Source organism: Anas acuta, chromosome 6, assembly GCF_963932015.1.
Source record: "Anas acuta chromosome 6, bAnaAcu1.1, whole genome shotgun sequence".
Lineage (NCBI taxonomy): Eukaryota > Metazoa > Chordata > Aves > Anseriformes > Anatidae > Anas > Anas acuta.
The window spans coordinates 30595659-30614272 of NC_088984.1; the positions used below are offsets into that span (position 1 = coordinate 30595659).

Here is an 18614-nt window from a genome sequence, read left to right on the forward strand (position 1 = left end):
CTTGCAGGCCCCTGCAGAAAGCAGCTCTGGCACAACACACCCTGAAGACAAGAAAAAAAATAAATCAGTTGGGTGTGACCTGTGCTGGAGGCGAGGTTAATGGAATTGGTTTGCATTTTATGGATGACTGTAACGTACCTCAGAAATGGCTGTGATCTTTCCGTCTTCCTTATGGCACAATTACTCTGCAGTTGTAGGTAAGGGATTGTTTCAGAGCGCTTCTCCTTGCAGTTTTCTGAATCAGATATTTAAGATTTAGGCCTGCGTTTGTGTAGGAGTGCGGTGTCACCCTAGGGCACGAGCACCAGGAGGAAGGAGAGGTGAGGAGGAGAGCATGATGTGGCTGCAGAGTTCCTCTTCCTGGGAAACCCATCAGCACCTGCTGGCCTGTCCAAACCAAATGAACCACACCATGTGTCAGATCAGCTCAGCCGTGCCCCAGCTCATGTTTTGGATGCTGTCAGCTCCGTATCGCTGAGAAATGGAAGTTGGTGACAATGGGAATGACCATCTGCTCCTTGAGTTCAACCTGGAGGTCTGTAGTGCACTTGTTTATTGTGATTTACCCTGAGGCATGAAGTGTTTTCTCGAGTAATCAAAGTGAAAACAAACATCTCGGGTTCTGTATCGATTTCAGAAGTAATCAGAAAAAGGTGTGTGTGACATTTTTCCTGCAGAACTAACGTAAGGGAATGGCTCCTGCCCTACCGTGGGGCAAACTGCCACGGCCCAGAGGTGCTCTTCACATCTGCGTTTGGCTTTTGGGTCTCTGCATTGGCTCTGCTGTGCCAAGATGAGGAGCTGAGCGCTGAGGGGGAACCCCAGGTAACCTGTGCTGGACTCGAGGATGCTGAGAAAAGCAGCACCACCGGGCTGCAGCCACAGAACGAGGCACTCTGCTCCGCGTTGGGCTCCTGGGTCGTGCCAGGACCTGCAGCACTCGCTTTTCCTCCGGTCAGTGGGACTTTTCTGGCATCCTCTGCCCTTACTGGCAGAGGGCAAGGGAAATGTGGCAGGCGGGAGCGTTATCAGCCTGAAATAAAGGGCTTAGGGCTGTGTTTTGTACCAGCTGAGTAGGGCAGCGCTTCCTGAGCACGTTACGTTGGCCTGGTTCCTGATTGCAGTACGAGCTGCTCAGGGAAGTGAAATAGGTGAGTGTTAAATGTAAGTGAGGGATGTTTGGTCTGTACTGAATTTGGGCTGTATCCGAGATCTGCTGGGCCTCCCTTTTGCTGGCTGTTTCACGTCTTGCTGTGCAGGCGTGCCTGAAGTGCATCCTGGCTAGTTCGTCTTCACCAAGAGGAACCTGAACACGAGGCAGCTGTGCGTCTTTGAAGCTCCAGTTATCATCTTCCAGAGTGGCTTAAGCCTGACTTTTTCTAGTTAATGTTTATATATACACAGCTTTGAGACATGTGATTATTTTCCTGTTTCACAGGAGCGTGCATTGTTTAGATCTGTTAATTTCTTTCTGCTTTCATGCACACACTTGAAGTAGACTTAAGCCCGTTCGCTTTTTTCAGATTTTTTTTTTTAAAGCAAGATAGAGTCTTTTACCCTGTAATGAAGCAAAACGCTGGTTAAGGGGAAAAAATACCTGTAGCTTCCAGAAATGGAAGGCTTTGGAGTCGGATGGAAGGCAGAGAACCAGTTTCACACCTGCAGAGCCTCCCCATGTGTGTGCCCAGCCTTTCCAGGAGCAACGGGACGTGGCTGTGTCCAGCGCCTGCCAACGAATCCAGCCAGCATCCTACCCTCCGAATGCAAAATAGTGCCAGCGCTTCCATAATTAGCTAAAACATTGTCAGCGGCACAGAAGATGCAGGAACAGGGTGCTCTGCCAGGGTGAGGAGCCGGCTTCTCGGTGCGAGGTGAGCAGCTCATGGAAAAACTGAGCTCAGCTGCTGGGTGGAGGCTGCGCGAGGTCCCAACCTTTGCCGGTGACCAGGAAAAGAGCGAGCAGGGTTTAGTTGCTAAGGGAGCGCCCTGTTTTGCGTCTGGGCAGCCCAAGAAGAGCCGGTGCCAGGAAGAGATGACTCGTGGTGTTTGCTATTGTTGCTGCTGCGGAATCTCAGCGGCTGCGAGGAGCTGCTGGCGCTCCGCTCCTCCTCCCTGCCCTGCCTCTGCTTCTCCCATCAAATCGGGTGGGATCGAGGTGGCACTAATGTCTTTGGAGACAGGGTCTCTGCTCTGTTCATCGAATTTTCTTAAGTGGATCTTAAGGCATTGACACATGTAGTGCTGCTTAAACACCTGTGTTTTCTAATTCTTTTCCTGATTTTTTTTTTGTGGCCCCCCAGCATGTTTTAGTCCCATCTAGTTCATCACCAAAGACCTCTTGAAACACACAACTGCCTTTTTTTGTCCAGCCAACATTCCCTATTCCTGCTCTGCAGCACCTTGAGACTTAGAAAATGCTTTTTGTTTGCTTTTATTTTTATTATTTAGCATGTAATTGCTATTTCCTAAAGAATCCAGCCCACGCTGGAGCATCCAGCTCAGATCACTCGTTTTAAGCTCAGCTCCCCACAACCCTGCACACCGTTTTGGTATAATTGCAGCAAATTAGCCACCGTTAGGTGGTTTATTTCTGAGATGCAAATGCTGGCCGTGTGAATAGATAGATGTAGGGATCTGTTCAGGTGCTGCTGGGTGTTATCTGCAGCGTGCTCAGAGACGCGGCTTGGATGTGCTGCCCAGAGGGCGGCCATACGCTGAGCAGGGAGTTTCAGTTGTGCTGGTGTTTATCGAGGAGGTTACGAGCCCGGGGAGCTTGGAAACCACCCTCACAACCCTTTCTCTGTCGTAATCTGCCGAGGGGAAGCGCTTCACGGTAGCGCTGCCACCAGCTGCTTCGCCGAAGCCGCCTGGGTCTGGGGGAGATTTTGGCACCGCGCCCGATGGAAGCTGCCGCCCGCAAGGAAACCCCGAGGCGCGCTGGGGCGAGCTGCTGCGCTGCTCGTGACATCCTGAGGCTGCTGATGGAGCCCGACGGCTCGGGACGGGGCTGTGGCTGCCTGTCGCTGCTGTGCGCACGCTGCTGACTCAGAGCTGAGCGTCGGCAGCCCGCTGAGCGAGCAAGGAACCAGGCTTGGACTTCGTCCCCGGGGTGTCAGAGCTTTGTGCCGGCACCCGTGGGACTCCAGGAGGGCTGCGTGCCCCCCAGCAGGGAGCTAGCGATTAGCACTGGGGATTTATGTTACCACTTTCCATTTTTTCTTTCGGTTTTTCATGAGAAGAACAGGCTGCGGCCATGCAGACGGAAGCAGACTGCCTGAGCCCAGAAGCTCAGAAACTGGTAAGGCAAACGGGGGGAGAAGGAGGGAGGGAGAGGGAGGGCTGCTGTGCTGCCCAGGGCTCCCCGGCTGCCCCAGCCCCAAAATCCCAGCGGGGCAGGGGCAGGGGAAGCACCTGTACTCGTTCAGCTCTTCCCGGGCTGCTCAGCCTTCAGTCAGCTCCCCTCGTGCTGGTGTGTGTTTGCACTGAACATGCCTAAAAAACAAAAAAACAACAAACCTTTGTGGTTTGTTATTTTTTTTCAGCCCAGCAGGGACTGTGCCTGTAGTCCCACCGGTATCTTGCAGTCCCCTGCATACCATGAGGTTCCTGGGCATTTATCGAGCTGCTCGGCTCCGCTGTGTTGTGAGGTTGCTTCCTACAGGTTTCTGCCCCAGCTGCCTGTGCCTTTGCCTGAATTCAAGCATAATGATCGTGGATGCTTAGAGAAAGTGCTGTGGTTTTTTTTACATTTGTTTTTTTTTTTTTTTCTATGATTTGGATCAGTCTGGGAGAATTTAGCCTTATTTTGGGCATGTGTGTAATTCACGGTAGCTCTGCAGCGAGTTAAGGTGCCTGGTTTTGCCCCTGACTGTCACAGGCAGCTAGCTCTGCTAAAGGCTGGGAATTTTTGAAGGCTTTTTAAAAATAAGGCACAAAAATGTAAGCTCTGACTGCTCAGTTTGGTATGGGAGCAGATACACCAGCTAAATTGGGTCTGTGCTTCCTACAAGTTTCAAAGCAACCGTTTGCCTGCATGAAGTTTTAAAGGAGGGATTTCTCAGCTGCTGACACGAGCTGTCGCTCTCCCCGTTCCTCGTTCCTCGCTGTCACCCCGTGGTTCAGAGGGGAGCTGTCAGACAAGCCCATAATGGGCCTCTCTGCCTAAAGGGTGGTGGTTAGCAAGGAATCCTTGGTTTATATTTAGGCGAACCTGCTGCCCTCTGAGCCATTTACATGTAAGAGAAAGGTAAGCTGGGCAGGATGTGGGCTGAGCAATCCCTGCGTGATTCACAGGCTCGCCATCAGATGATTAAATGGTGCAAAGTGTATTTATTTATAATCCCAACTCGGCTACAACAAAATGCAGGTGAGTGACCTCTAACCACAGAAGTCATTTCCAGACAGCCTCATTTCAGGGCGAAGGAGCGTGTGATAATTCAGGGGCAGCTCCTGGGGCTCACTGGTTTCCATCACTTGTTGCTGGAGCGGAGGGGAGGCAGAGGACAGCAGAGCTGCGGGTTTCCTGCGGTGAATTTGTGCGCCTGCTGCATGTGGGGATACAGCAAGTCAGGTGCTGCTTGTCCAAATAAGCCGTACCTTTTTGAGAAGTACACCAAGCCTTATCAGATTTCTTTTGGCTAACGAAACATGTGACTGACGTAAAGGGAGCGAACCGTTGTGCAATGCTTCAGGAAAAAGCTTTCACCTGCAGAACACGGGAGCGGGATGGCAGCACCCGTGAAAAGTTGTGCTCGCAGCAAACGCCAGTTGCTGGCTCTGTCTTGGGCACATTGGCAAGCAACTCAGCCTGAGAATAGCTGTTACAGAAACATGTAATAGCTGTTGCAGGGCTTGCAGGTATCATTTAGTCGGGCAAACATATGTCTTAAAATGTCTGCGGCGTTGGGATCAGAGAGCTTTCTGAATATGGTTTCATGCTGGCAAGCTAACAAACGCTTCAGCCCTCCGCAAAATACAAAAACCAAACCTAATCTTAATTTTTAGCCTTAGAAGCAGATCATTTTGAGTACGTTGGATTTAAGGAGAGCTTTGTATAGATTGAAACCTTCTATGCGTGTAGCTCTGTGGTAAGTCCACATCATTTTTTTCAGTGCTCAAAAAAGCAGCATAATTTCCTGCCTTTGTTGGCTATTTCTTGGGGCTTCCAGTGTAACAATGAACCCTTGAACGCTGCAGAAAGGAAAAGCTCCGCGAATGCACACCTTCAGGATGTGTGTCATCAGCCTCTACCTAACCAAGGCACCGCCATAATTCTCTCGTCGGGACGATAATGGACATCCAGCTTCCCTGGGCGAGAGGACGCTGCGCTCGGAGCCGGGAAGTCCCCGCTTCCTCCAGCATTGTGCTTCGTGCAGCAGCGCTGGGGACAGCACAGGTTGACCCCACAGCTGTGGATATTCCCATTTCTCCCCGCAGCCCCGTGGGGCAAACAGGGGGAGGAAACGCTGCTGGCCCTGCCCGGCTGGTGTCCAGCTTGTTCTTGGACGGCGTCGCACGGCGGTAACGAAGCAGGTCGCAGGGCCGACGGTGCCAAACTCCTTCGTGCACGATAAGGATCTGCTGCGGAGGGCTGGATCTTCCTCTGAACACTAAACCCAGCATTAAGCAGGGCTGTGGGGCGCAGAGCAGGAGGACAGGCAAAAGCAACACACGCACTTCGCAGGGCGTCTGCAGCTATAAATCACTGCGGGCGACTGCACTGAAATGACAAAAATGCAGGATGTGAACTTGGAGAGTTCCAGCGACTTCCCCGAAATAAGGCAATTCTTTTTCAGCTGCTGTGGGTCTCCACGCTCCTCTTGGCACCATGGTTGCCGTCTCCTCTCGTTTTGCCCACGGGGCTTTGCATGAAGACCCTGCAGGTTTTTTTTTGGATGGCACGCACAGTTCAGCTGAAGCCGCCAGCAATCTTTGTCAGATGCGCGATGCTTCATAAGAAGGGAGTTACAAAAGCTCTTTAATGAGTGCAATTAAGCTTTGTGTTCTTACTCGTCTGTTTTTGCCAGTGATCTGTCACTTCTGATGAGGCCTGCGTTACTCACGGAGTCGGCAGTGAATTTTAGATGGTTCTAAGATTTGCTTCCTTCGGTCTCGGTGATTTATCTCATCTCAAATCCCTTCAATAGCTGTTTGTTTTAGCAGCCTCGAGACTCTCATTTTAGCTTTCGTACTCCGAATTTTCAAAGTCTGCCTGCGCTCATTGCCACTGGAGGTGTGCTGAGCAGCGTTGTGGCCCTTGTCGGGGTACGGGCGAGGTGACTCGGGTCTGCTCTGGCAGTGCTGGGGCTGGAGGGAGGCCAGGGCCGTTCAGGCAGAGCCTGTTTTGGGGCAGTCAGCACGGGGAGAAAGGCTGAGCTCACGCCGTGCTTTGCAGGCTGTGCAAGAAACCGAGGTATTTATAGCAGAGAGCTGTTAATGCGAAAATGCAGCCCAAGTGTGTGGTCTGCTGAACCGAGACAAGCTGAGTCGTGCTCCTGCTTTTGAGGAAGAGGTGCAGAATAAATCTGACCCTCTTACACCTTTGCCTAAAGTCCGTAGTGGCAGCGGAGGTCATGATGCGATCCTTCACGTGTCTGCAGCACCTGGCTGTGCTTTTGTGCAGGAAAACTGCCAGAAAATACTCTCCAAAGGCTCGTGGACAGCCTCAGCCGTGAAGGGCTGGGAACCATTGCAGTAAGAAATGGACCTTGTGCCGCTGGCTGACCTGCTGCTCCTTGGTGACAACTTTCTGGGTGCCGGCAAGTATTTGGGAGCTCTTGCTTACCCCCCAGAGGAACTCAAAGTGCCTGAAGTGCCAAAAAGTCCTTTTTAACTGACCTTGCCCAAGGTAATGAAATAAGCTGGATTGGAAGCAATTCAGTGATCACCTAGACAGCACCCAGCACCCTGAGGAACACGTCTGAAATGTAAGGGTCAGTTCACTCGTGGAATTTGCTGCAAAATACCAGGCTTATGGAAGGCTGCCCTTAGTTCCTCCGCTGTGTAAGATGAGGCTACTGAGAAGCCAACAGGCTGGCTCTTCATGGGGGATGCGTGGAGGGGGTGAGGTCAAATTGTGAGAGGATGGGTCTTGACATGATGCAGGAGGGGAAAAAAGTCTCTATGAGGATGGTCAGGCGTCAAAGCAGCGGCCCTGAAAAGCTGCAAAGCCTCCAACCTCAGAGGTTTTCAAGACCCAGGTGGACAAAACCCTGAGCAGCGGGGTCAGAGCTCGGTGCCAGCACTGCTCAGGGCTGGGAGCAGAGACCTCCCGTGGCCCCTGCAGCCAGAAAGTGTCTGGGATGCTTTGGTGCCACACGAGTGAGTCAATTGGAAGTGCTGGTTACTGCTCGGGGTGGAATAACCTTGCACTGGCTTCTAACAGAGGTGCCAGTAGGTACGTGCTAATGGCAGGATTTGTTAAGTTTGAGAAAATCCTAATTCAAAAGCTATTTAAAAGGATCTGGAATATTTTGTTCCCTGGCTTGCGGTGACAGCTACTTAATGCTGAGGAGCCATGTGGTCCTGGAAAGACAAAGTTCATAAAAAACATATGCTCGTTCCAGGACGTGAGCCAATCCGGGATACTAAAGGAAAATGTATTTTTACTCCTGCATGTCTTAAAGGTTTGAAAATTGGCTCTGTATGAGCAGGCGAGGGCTTCAAAGCTGTAATACAGTAAATTGGAGGCTCCCCATGGATTGCATCTAAAACCAAAACGTATCCTGTATATACGTGTATATGTAACATGCCATTAAATGGGATGCTCAGAAAGCCAAATCACTGCAGTCAGTGCTGGTATCCAGGGAACTGGCAAGCCTTTTCTCACAGAGGGCTTGGAATATTGTTTTTTTCTTTCGTTTTCCAAGTTTTGTTTCATCGTTGTGCTCAGTTCTGGAGGAAGTATACTTGTGCAGTGCAGCTTGCAAGGCTGTGAATCCTTTGGCCCTCGTGATACGAGGAGAATGTATGGGGAAGATGCAGATGTGTGTAAAGCACAGCAGCTGCGTTGTACATACAGCTGTTTTTTTTCTAATCTGGGAGATCAGCTGGTTGTTGAAATTCATAAGGGAGATACCCACGATCATTTTAACATCCAAATAATCCTGGCTTTGTCTCGCCCTCTTGTTATTTAGGTTTCTTTTCAGGTAAAGAGGGATCACATAAAGTCAATCCAAGGCTTCCTCCAGCACCGTGATTCCTTACCTTGAGCGTATGCCTTGGAGCACTTTTATACAGTGGCTGTCTTAAAAACTTGCAGACCTCACAGCCTGGAACCTCTGTCCCTGGTAGGGCACACAGGTGTGTTCATGGTTTTTCTCCAGAACCCAGCTAATTGCCTCAAAATTCAGACCAGGAGCTGAAAAGAGCCAAGCCAATATTGGCTCTTTCTGCCGTGGACGCTTTTACCCTCTGAGCAGGTTTTCTGGTGTTGCAAGTGGTTTCTCAAGCTGAAGGCATCTGGGGTGTACGGATTAGAAACTCCTTTCATTTCAATGTGTGGCATTTGCACAACAGGGAGCTGAAACAGTCCCCAGGATCTATAGATATATAACACGTCTGCTGGCTGTGTGCCTGTTATTATTATTTTTACTTTCTATTTTTTATTTTTTGCCGAGGGACTGTCTAATTCAGATTCTTTGGTGTTATTTTTGATGAGGATTTAAGGTGTACAACGCTGCGGGATCTCAGACTTCCCATACAGGAGCTTGTGCTTGGCTTTCCCCAGCCCTTCCCTGTTACCTGAAAACTGTAGCCCTCTTCCCGCTGGACCGAGTAGTTGAACATTTTTTGGGGGTGGGCAGGACACCTTTCTTTTTCCTCTTGGTTCTCCTTCTGTTTAGGAGTGCTAGCGAAAGAGCTGGTACTCTGACTTTATGCTCAGCCTGCATGTTATTGTAGTTTTTCCTGCAAAAACAGGTACTTTGCTTACAGGGAGCAGCTCTGGGGCCAGGGGAGTTGAGTTGGGTGCCCTCCTAGAGTGACAATAGTGTGCAATCCCACTTGCTCCCTGCCCAGCCCTCCTGAATCACACTGGATGCACCGCTCGCAATCCCACCGGACCAAAGCCGAGCTGACTTTGCACATCAGGCTTCCTGTTTTCGCCTGGGATTTAAACCAGTTTATTAAAAATGTTCCTTCCCAGCCCGTTCTGGCACTTCCAACCCAGTCGAAATGAGGAAGCTCGATAGCTCTCGTGGGAGGCCTGTTCTTGGCAGGTTTCCCCCTCCAGAGAGCTTTGGGCTTGAATGGCGACGTCTGGATGCTCAGATGGAGCCGGTGTGTTTGCTCGGGATCCCCGTTCCCTTGCCTCCATCATTCCAGCCCTGGTGGTGTGCACTTGTGCTGAAAGGCAGCGTTCACCGAGCCGCTGCACCCTCCTGTGCGCTCACACCGTGTCAGCCGCCGGGAAGAACAGCACGGAACGTGTGTATTGTGGGTCCAATTAACTCATCAATAAAAAAACTATTGCACTGCATGGGGGAAAAAAAAAAAAAACAAACAAACAAACCAGACCTGCCTTTCTTAAATAAATCAATCTGGCAGTGTTCTCCCTAGCAGTGTTTCCTCTCCAGCCCCACAACTGGTAATTAAAGAGGCACGGGGCGCTGCTCAAGGCGGCTGCTAACCGGGGGTAGTGCCCGCACGCGGGTGCATTACCTGCCGGGGAAGCACAACAAGCTGTGGAAGGCAGGGCCATTCCCTGCAGGAGGGAATTAACTCCTACAGGTGTGTTTACAGCCCTGCCGAGTCCAGCCTCCGTGTCTGGGGCCCTGCTGAACGAGCGCGCTTCGCGTCGGAGCGCCTGGCTGTGATTTCACCGCTGTGTTCCCTTCCGCAGGCTGAAGCGAGGCTGGCGGCGAAGCGAGCGGCGCGGGCAGAGGCACGGGAGATCCGAATGAAGGAGCTGGAGCGGCAGCAGAAGGAGGTACGTGCGAGGTGCTGGGGGCACGATCCAAGAGCCTGGAACAGCGGGCTAGCCTCTGCTTCGCTGAGACCTCAGTCCGAGCGGAGCTGGTGCTCCTCAGTTTTATTTGCTATCGTAGGATAGCGAATAAAATGGCCAGGAAAAATAATTCACTGAATAATCCAGTATAACAATTCCCAGAGAAACACCAGTGGTTAGTTAGCTCGTAATCATTGTTTAATATTAAACTCAGAGGTATGCAGCTTGTTTGTGTGCGCACTGGGGGTGAATTCCTAACATTTCCTTGGGAATACTGAGGGAGGGAGACTCCTGGCCCTCCTGTGGCTCTCTTCTTGCAAGCCGTGTCACTTCGTTGCTGTGAAATTGGGGTTGTGCTGTTCATAAAAATGATGGTCTGCTGTGGGTAGAGGTAAAATTTGGTGGATGACAGTTGGAAACTGAACTTGGTAAAACACTGCCTACTCCAGCGCTTTTGGATGAAATCCCCAGCGTAGCCTCTCAAAACCCTTGGAAAAAACTGTTGTTTTTGTGCAATCAGCAAAATTACGTGTCAGTGTGAGGGCAGATCATGGGCGTCCAGAGTAGAAATAGTCATGAATGATCCTGAAGACCAAACCAGCCACTTCTGCTCCTGTTCTGGTGGGTAGGAGCTGAGCTGTGTGGTGTTCTCTCCACTCCAGGAAGCTGGGAGCAGTGGTTTGTTTTGAAGCCACAGAAGCTCAGACAGTGCCATTAAAATGGAGCTGGGAGCACGGGTTGACCAACCCAGTGGTGACAACCAGCAGGGCTTAAAACTTACATTTGTTGATGTCCAGTGAACAAGAATGAAGTGAGATTTATTGAAACAGCAGTGTAGATCTAGCAGGGTCAACAGCAATCATAATTTAATTTATCCAAGTGAAATAAGTTTTGATGGAAAGGGAAGAAGTAAGGATTTTGGAGGAGGGGTTATGCAGGAAGAAGCAGCGTACATCTGTGCTTTGGGATGCAGAGAAGGAACAGAACAGCCTGGAACAGAAGTTGGTGGGCAGTTTGCCCGTGCCGAGCTCTGTGCCTCGCCGAGCTGAGGCACGTTTGGATGTGCCTTAGCACCCCGCAGCCGGGTTGGACGTTCCTGCAAACACCCCAGAAGGAAGAGCTGCAGGGGGGCACTGCTGCAAGCACAGTGCCCGTAGAAGAGCGGATCCTTTTAGTGCTACAGCTGCTGCTTGTCGAGGGATGCTCCTTGTAGCCAAGCCCACGGCCATGAGGGCTGCACCGTGGATGAGTGTTGGTACCGTCAGGCATCCTGGTGTGCCTGTAGTGTGATGGGGTTGCTCAGCAGCCCTTGGGAGCCCAGCAGACAAACAGTAGGTGTTTTGTTTGGGCTGCGAACTAAGTATGGGTGTCGTGGCTGCTGACAGCCTTACCATCTAATTTGCAGATGACACTAATGAGCCTTGATGACCCCTTGAAGATTAAAAGCTGCTGCTGCAAAGGGCGTCCTAGTAAATTGAAATGTTGGTATGGAAGCTAAAGCCTGCAAAGGTTCCGTGTGCTCCCACAAATAACTGATCTGAAACTTGGTGAAAATCTCCTTATGTAGATGGAAATGGAATGGTACAGGGTGTCACGCTAACACAGGGAATTCAGTGCAAGCTAACCCAGATACTCACTACAATCTGTTTTGTAATTCAGTGGCATAAATTACAGACTGTGACTGCACACTTGCTTAATATTTCGCAAGCTTGGATATTCCCTAGATTTTTCACATAGCTTCATCTCAGCCCCCAGATGCAAGGTAGAGCTAATGAGGGTGGCTGCACAAAGCTTTTCATTGCCACAGATATCTTCCAAATATAATAAAAGAGAGCACAGATAAATAAAACCCTGAGTAGCAAGCAGCACAAGGGATTTGGCAGCTGCTTCTTCAGAGAACATACTGTGGTGATACTGGTGTCTGGATAGCTTGCTGTCTGCCATCTTCCTTTTCCTTCCCAAACTCTTCAGAGAAATAAATAGCACATTCACACATGTCAAACAACCAGAGCTTTAAGCGCTACCACTTCAGAAGGCTTCTTAGAGCCAGTTATGGGATTTAAAAAGCAATGAATAAATTTATTGCATGTGCGCGTACTTGTTCATGCTTCAAGCAGTGTACATGCTCTGACAGGCTTCTGGTGGAGCATGGATCTCTTGAGAATGTATGTATGCTGTTGGCCTAGGTTAAAAGTTTCCAGATGTTCCCATTACAAGCCATAAACATGGCAATATAGCTCCCACTGGCAGTGAAATAGGGTGTTTTACTGATTTGGATTTGGACTAAAGACTGGCTCCTGTCCTGCCCACCAGCAAATATTAAAGATGTTTCTTAATCTGTCCTTCATTTTTCCTAACTTTAAAATAATTGGATAATTTCTGCATCATGAGGCTGTGTATATGATTTAGCTCATGTTCTTCTTGCTGGAAATGCCAATGCACCAGGTACCTGAGATTTTTGTTGTCTATCATAGAAGTCTCTGTAGTAGAAGGAGCAGCTGTTTCATTAGAAAGCTGTTAAAGTAGCCACATGTGAGGAGTGCCCCAAAGATTAGTCACAGTGTAATAAAGCTCACCAGTAAATGGTGGGGAGTGTGCGATACCATACCAAGCTCCTTCTGGCAGGATTGCCTTAATGTAGCACAGCAGAAATTTCAGCACAGGTGATTCTTCTGGAAATTAAGATTGTGTTTGTTATCAGCCACATTATTGACCAGCCCTTTTCCTTTCAGAGGAGCGTATGGTGAGGAGCTCGTGGCAGGCAGCCTGGGTTTAGGTGGTGGTCAGCAGGCTTGCTGCAGGTGCGGGATGAGCCTTTGCTTCGTGTAAATTGAGTTGGGAATCTAAGGTATAGATGGCTTTAGGAGTAAAGAACTGTGCTGTGCGATGTGGGAAAGCTGCAACAGAAGGCTGCTGCAGTGCTGGGTGGTGGAACAGGATCCCAGGTGTGTTTGGGAAGGTGGTTTCATCTCATCGCCTGATACCATCTCGGGTCGAGCAGCAGCGTGCTGTCAGGGAGAGGAAGGTAAGGAGAGCACACGTGCAAGTCTAACAGGGAAGTAAGCCAGGTAAAGGGTGTTTTCTGAAAGAAAACAAGCACAGGAACCATGATCTACGCTCCTCTGACCACTGCCCTTGTCTTCACAGTCCTGAATCGCGTGTATTTGACAGAGCAACGCTCCTCGTGGAGAGGCTCTGAGAAAGGCACAGATGTGCTTGAACACAGCCGCATGAACTTGCTCTGCACTGCTTGCTGCTGCTGCTAGCCACCAGAGATGCAAGCGATTAAGCAGGAGGCTGCTGCAGGCTTTCTGGCACCCTTGAGCACGCAGTAAGTCAGAGCAGGAGAGGCAGATGCCAATTGCCTTGCTCAGCCGCGTGGGTGACTGTCAGAGGTGGTGGCACGTAGCTGATAGGACTCCTGGCACCTACGGGTCCTGTGCTGCCCCCACCCTGCTGCCGTGCTCCTTAAATGCTTGCAGAGCCAAAGGTTGGTCCGTCTGGTTCCTGCTGCAGGGCTGTGTTTGGTGCTGAGTCAAACGCTTGTGTGCGTGCAGGTATTTATTGTTCACTCACAGCAGAACAAGTCGAGAGCTGGCTCGGTTTCTCTGAGTACCAAACTGTTAATTCTAGCGAGGTTACCAGGTTAAACTGCAGAGATTTTTTTTTTTTTTTTTTTTTGTAGAAGCTTGCAATAAGATTTATTAAAGCCCTGTTTCCAAGACTTATCCAACAGTTATGTTTCAAGACAGAAAAAAATTTGCTGCTTTGTCAGTTTTCCTTCCCTGGCACACTTGGCATGCATTTGTCCTCCTTTGCATTTATGCTTCTGGTGGCATAAAATGCATTGCCAATACTTTGTGGTGTTTTTTTTTCTCTCATGTCAGTCAGAGCCTGCCACTAATACTGTGGGCAAAGCACATTTTTGTGATACCATAAGAGAAGGAAAGTGCTTTCTAAGACCGGTGGCTGCTCAGAAGTCTGTTGGCTGTTAAGCTCTTAGTGGGGGGCATACCTGCAATGGAGAGGACTGTTTGAAAGAGTTTTTTTCCCTCTTCCGTGTTATCTAACAAGGACAGCACGCTGATTAGAGACCGGTCACTTCAGAGACGAGCTGATGTAACGGCTGACCGAGAAACCCCAGGTTTGTGAAAGGTGGTGACAGTGAGGACAACAAACACGGCTCTGTCCCTGTGTCCTCTCCACTGCTCTGATGTGCCCTGTCCCGAACAAGGGCCCTGTTGTTATCGTAGCCACCCGTAACCTGGGTCCTGGACACAAAACCTCTTCAGTGCCCTGCTGCACGCACCAGGAGCACCTGCTGTGCCAAGCCTGAAGCGTCGGGGTTTGGAGAATAAAGGCGTGCATGGCGTGCTCTGAAAGCCACAGAACAGTGCTCGGAAAGCATCCGTGTACCAGTGTGTATATGGAGCATGGCGTGGGAGACACATCCACGGCAGAGCTAGAGGAACAACAGCCGCACGTAAAGCTGGGGTGCTTGGCTTCCTGCGCAGATAAAGCGCTCTGCATGTGCAGATCAGCCCCTGCTCTTGGGAACGGTGGGAGGCTTGCCTTCATTTTCCTCTTAGAGGCTTTCTTAGCAGCAGATCAGCGAGGTGATTAGTTGTGTGGGAACACTGCCTTTCAGTGCGGGTCTCAATTATCCCCTGGGTGCTCCTAGCAGGAGGAATTAATGCTTCTGAGGTATTAAGTTGGCTTCTGCAGTTGGCCTTCCCGATCACGAAGGGGAACCTGATCTGGGCACCAAGGCAGGGACTGGCAGGAGGGCGGTTTGCTTCCCAGCTCAGGGTTCACCTGAGGTGGCCCAGGAGAGCAGCGGATGGCGAGGATCCTCTGGCCCCAAAATACAGGGGACAAACCTCCCTGCCACCCTCTGACCAGCTGAAGGGCTGGAGTTGGAGCAACATCCCCTTCTTCTGGCTCACCTTCACGGAGCAGGGGGCTGGTGGGTGAATTTATTCAGCGTCGGCGCTTACCCAGGCAGCTGGCGGTTCTGAGAGCAGCGCTGTGCTTTGCTTCAGCTAAATTCAGCTGTGTTAGAGCAGCCCCAATTCTGATATGCTGATACTGTCCCGCACGCAGCTGGAGGATGTGCAGTGCTGGTATTGCCCTTAGCAGAAGGACAGCTGCTCTGTAGGCACTGCTGGGTTTGCTTTTACTCTTGTTGATGCACGGCTGTCACCACAAGTGAATATTTGGGCATCTGTGACATTTAGAAGGAGGGTTGGAAAGGCAAGAGGCCCCGTCTTACAGCAGGTCAGTCTCTGGCCAGTGCAAAGCCCAGGGAGAAGTGTCTGCACCTCCAGGAGTCCAGCAGGTAGGCAAACAGGAGCGTATTTCAGCAAGGCACGTGGAGGAGGCCTGGAACATAAACCCTGCTTTCATTTCACTCAGCTTGACAGGATTTCAATGTGTACTTTTCTGTATTCATGTTTTACTGTATGTTCTGTAAAATTGATATTTTTCCCTCTAGCCTGGCTCATGGAACATCTCATTGCTGTTCATCCATTCACGCTCGCTTTTCTTTCCTTGTTTCTTTCCTTCCCCTTTTTTTTCTCCCCTAGATCTATCAAGTTCAGAAGGTAGGGCTTGCTCTTTCATTCTTGTTTGCATGCGTGTTTTCTCACATTACCAATCCTGTTAGCACTTCAGAAAAACTTCTGTAGAACGGAAGATGCCCAGCAGGCTTTGTATTTCCACGCCTTTACATCCCCTTTCCTCCCCTAGCCTGGTGGGGTGGGCAATAAAGGGGAGTGGGGGAAGATGACCTGCATAAAATGGCTGGTCAAGGACTTCATGTAACCTTTCCCAGTGACTATTTGGCAATGAACAACGAGCAGAAGAGCAGTTCTGCAAACCATCCGATGCGTGCAAATAGGGTGGCTCCTGTGTCACCGTACAGCAGTGTTGCTGTTGAAGGCCAAGTGTATCGCTGGAAATATTTCAGGCTGGGCAAGCACCTAACAGGTGCCAGCAGGAGGAGTGACTTTGAGATGACTTTGCCTGCAGAAAGGCACCGAGTAAATCAGGGATACGGTGGTTGAATTCGTAATCGTCCTGTAAATAAAGTGCACGGCCTTCCTGCCGTCTGCCCAAGAAGCTACAAGCACTTTTATATTGTTTAATACTCTCCCCCTTGGTTTGAAGGCATGATCTCTTCCCAATTTCCTCCTCGTAGCTCGAAAAGGTGGCTCAGCTAATAATAATAGTAATCAGCATAGCTGTAACGGGGGTCACTTGCCCTGTACCAAAAGCTGTTTGGCCCCTCTGCACTTCCAGCACGCGCCCTGTGTGGTTCCTGCAGGGAGAATAGCCCTGAAGAGGTTTTGCAGGGAGGGACAAAGCATGCACTTCTTTAAGCCTGCCCATTTTCCATTTCAATGAATGAATTTTTCTGAGATTCTTTTTTTTTTGCTTGCTTGCTGAGTGATAAGTGTGTCCTAAACCCCCAGCCTGCTTGCTTTGGCCTTGGCTGCATGTTTCCCAATGCTTGGCATAGCAGTGTGTGCTTTTGGAAGCGCTGACCTCTCCTTTAAGTGCCTGTGTGTGTGAAGGTGGCTGCCCAAAGCATGTGCTCTGGTGCTCAATCCCGACTCGCTTCATTTGGTGACAAATACATCTTACTCTTGTTTTTATATGGGGAGTGACTGCGTACCCAGTGAATCACATTAACAGCTTCCCGTGGATCAACAGGCTCGTTATCGGTCTCCTTTATGGACACTAATTTAATCTCCTGGTACATACGCAGCCCCATGGAAACAAAGAAGTTGTTTACTGTTGGTGTCCTGACATGGATGAGAAGATAAGTGGGTTAGCTTCACAACATCCCGGAGTGAGTTTGCAAGTCTAGCAGTCTCACTGTCACTTAGTGAGCAAATCTGATCTGGACTTCTCTCTCAATGGTATTAATGTCATTAATTATTTAATTTTAGTATCACCTCTCAGGGTGGAGGAGAACTTGAGGGTGGCAGAGACATCCGACTTAGGACCAGATGAATAGCCTTTAGCATTTCCATCTCCTTTAACCTATACGTTCACTCCAGCCAGGCCCCTTTGGGCAGAGCAGATGACTTAAAGAATTGGGAAGTGGCTGATGGGGCAAAATAGCTGATATGGGAGATGCTGCTGGTTAAATCCATCGCGAGATGTGCTGTTTAGATTACAAATAGTCACTGAGCAATCCCATTCATTAACAATTTTCTTTTGGGGGCAGTAAGCACATTGCTACGTCACTTCAAATGGTGGAGAAAAAGACTGGAAGTGGAATTTAATTCGTGCCTTACAAGTCTTTTAGGGGGTGTTTCCTCATCTCCCTTCTGTGAAACTGAGTTCCGAAGCCTGTGTCAGAAAGTAAGAACAGAGGGAAGAAGAAAAAGGAAGTAGGAGACCTTACAAAAGTCATCAGCATGTTTATGGACCCTTCCTAGGTGTGAGAAGGGGTTCCCTGCCTTTATACTAATGTTTTAGGTGTTTTTTCCCACTGGTTGTACAGTTTTGTTTGTTTTTTAATTAAATCTGTTTCTAGTGTCAGAAAATCTGGGGGAAAGAAAGCCTTTAATAAGGCTTTACCTGATCTGATTTACCACCAAGTTTAATCTGCAGGTTCTGCTCATGTCTACAATCCTGACCAGCTGGAGTTCATATAATTTTAGGAATTGGGCTCATTTGCAGCACATGATGTATGTAAAACGCAATTGCACAGCATGCTGTCACACATATATTTCAGTTCTTCCTGGAAGTAACCAGTCCAAGCACATGTGAGGAAGCACGTAAGCTTTGAGAAACCGTAGTTCATGTAGTGCTCTCTAATTTCATGTAGTTTAAGGGAGAAATTTCATGTAAGCGCAACCTGGATAAGCAGTGTAGAGGGTTACTGCACATATTTGAGCAGAAGAATAGATTTTAACAGGGAAAGAGGAAGGGAATGCTTCTATGTCCTCGTAGGGATGTGGTTAAATGCCTTGAACTGTTGTCTGTTCTTGTTCCAGAGAGATGCTCACATACTGTTTATACCTGCAATGCAGTGAATTCATTTCCCATTTTCAAATTACTGGCCTAAATACTTTCCAATATTATTTTTTCCCAATTTCACCTCACCCCTGACAGCATCCCAAGGTCTTTGTGCAGTTTGGGTTGTCCAGGACGGCCTCCTAATGGGGCAACTCTCTGCAATTTCTACCTCATAACCAGCTTCCTTCCCTTCAAGCTGTCAGAATGAAAATGAAGATGACCTTAAATGAAAATCATTTTGCTGCCTAATGAGGAAGAACTCCAAAGTAGGAATAAACTGATGCAATATCATAAAGTGCTCAGATATTTCTTCTCGTTTTTTAATTAATAGTTTTTTTTTTAGGAGTGAAAGTCAAATTACATTAATACCATTGAGTGAGAGCTAACTACAGAGCATAAACCAGAAAAAGATTCTGAGTTGGGGTCGTTGCTTAAGGTTTAACTGCTGCTGCTTCTGCCTCCTCAAGCCTCTAAGAAAGCAGGCAAATATAGGCTTGTTTTTTCCACAGGTACACAAAATGCATAATGTGAACTGTTCCTAGACACGTGCTGTACTTCCTTAAGCAGGATTTCCAGCTGGTGACTGTGCTTCAGCCCGGTGCTGTTCTTTGCACAGCGGGGTTACAGTTCCCATCAG

General features: G+C 49.3%; 1 protein-coding gene across 33 annotated transcripts in view; it reads left to right on the forward strand.

Annotated features, from left to right (window-relative positions):
- LRRFIP1 (LRR binding FLII interacting protein 1) overlaps window positions 1-18614 on the forward strand; it is a 100963-nt gene that overhangs the window by 33342 nt on the left and 49007 nt on the right. For 20 of the 33 annotated variants that reach the window (XM_068686311.1, XM_068686277.1, XM_068686292.1 and 17 more), the window contains exons 2-3: window positions 9842-9928; window positions 15532-15549. In XM_068686311.1, coding sequence (XP_068542412.1) covers window positions 9842-9928; window positions 15532-15549 — 105 coding nt within the window. Of the gene's footprint in view, window positions 1-2701; window positions 3299-9841; window positions 9929-15531; window positions 15550-18614 lie in introns of those variants that run through there. The other 13 variants (XM_068686294.1, XM_068686302.1, XM_068686304.1 and 10 more) reach the window with 7 other exon arrangements.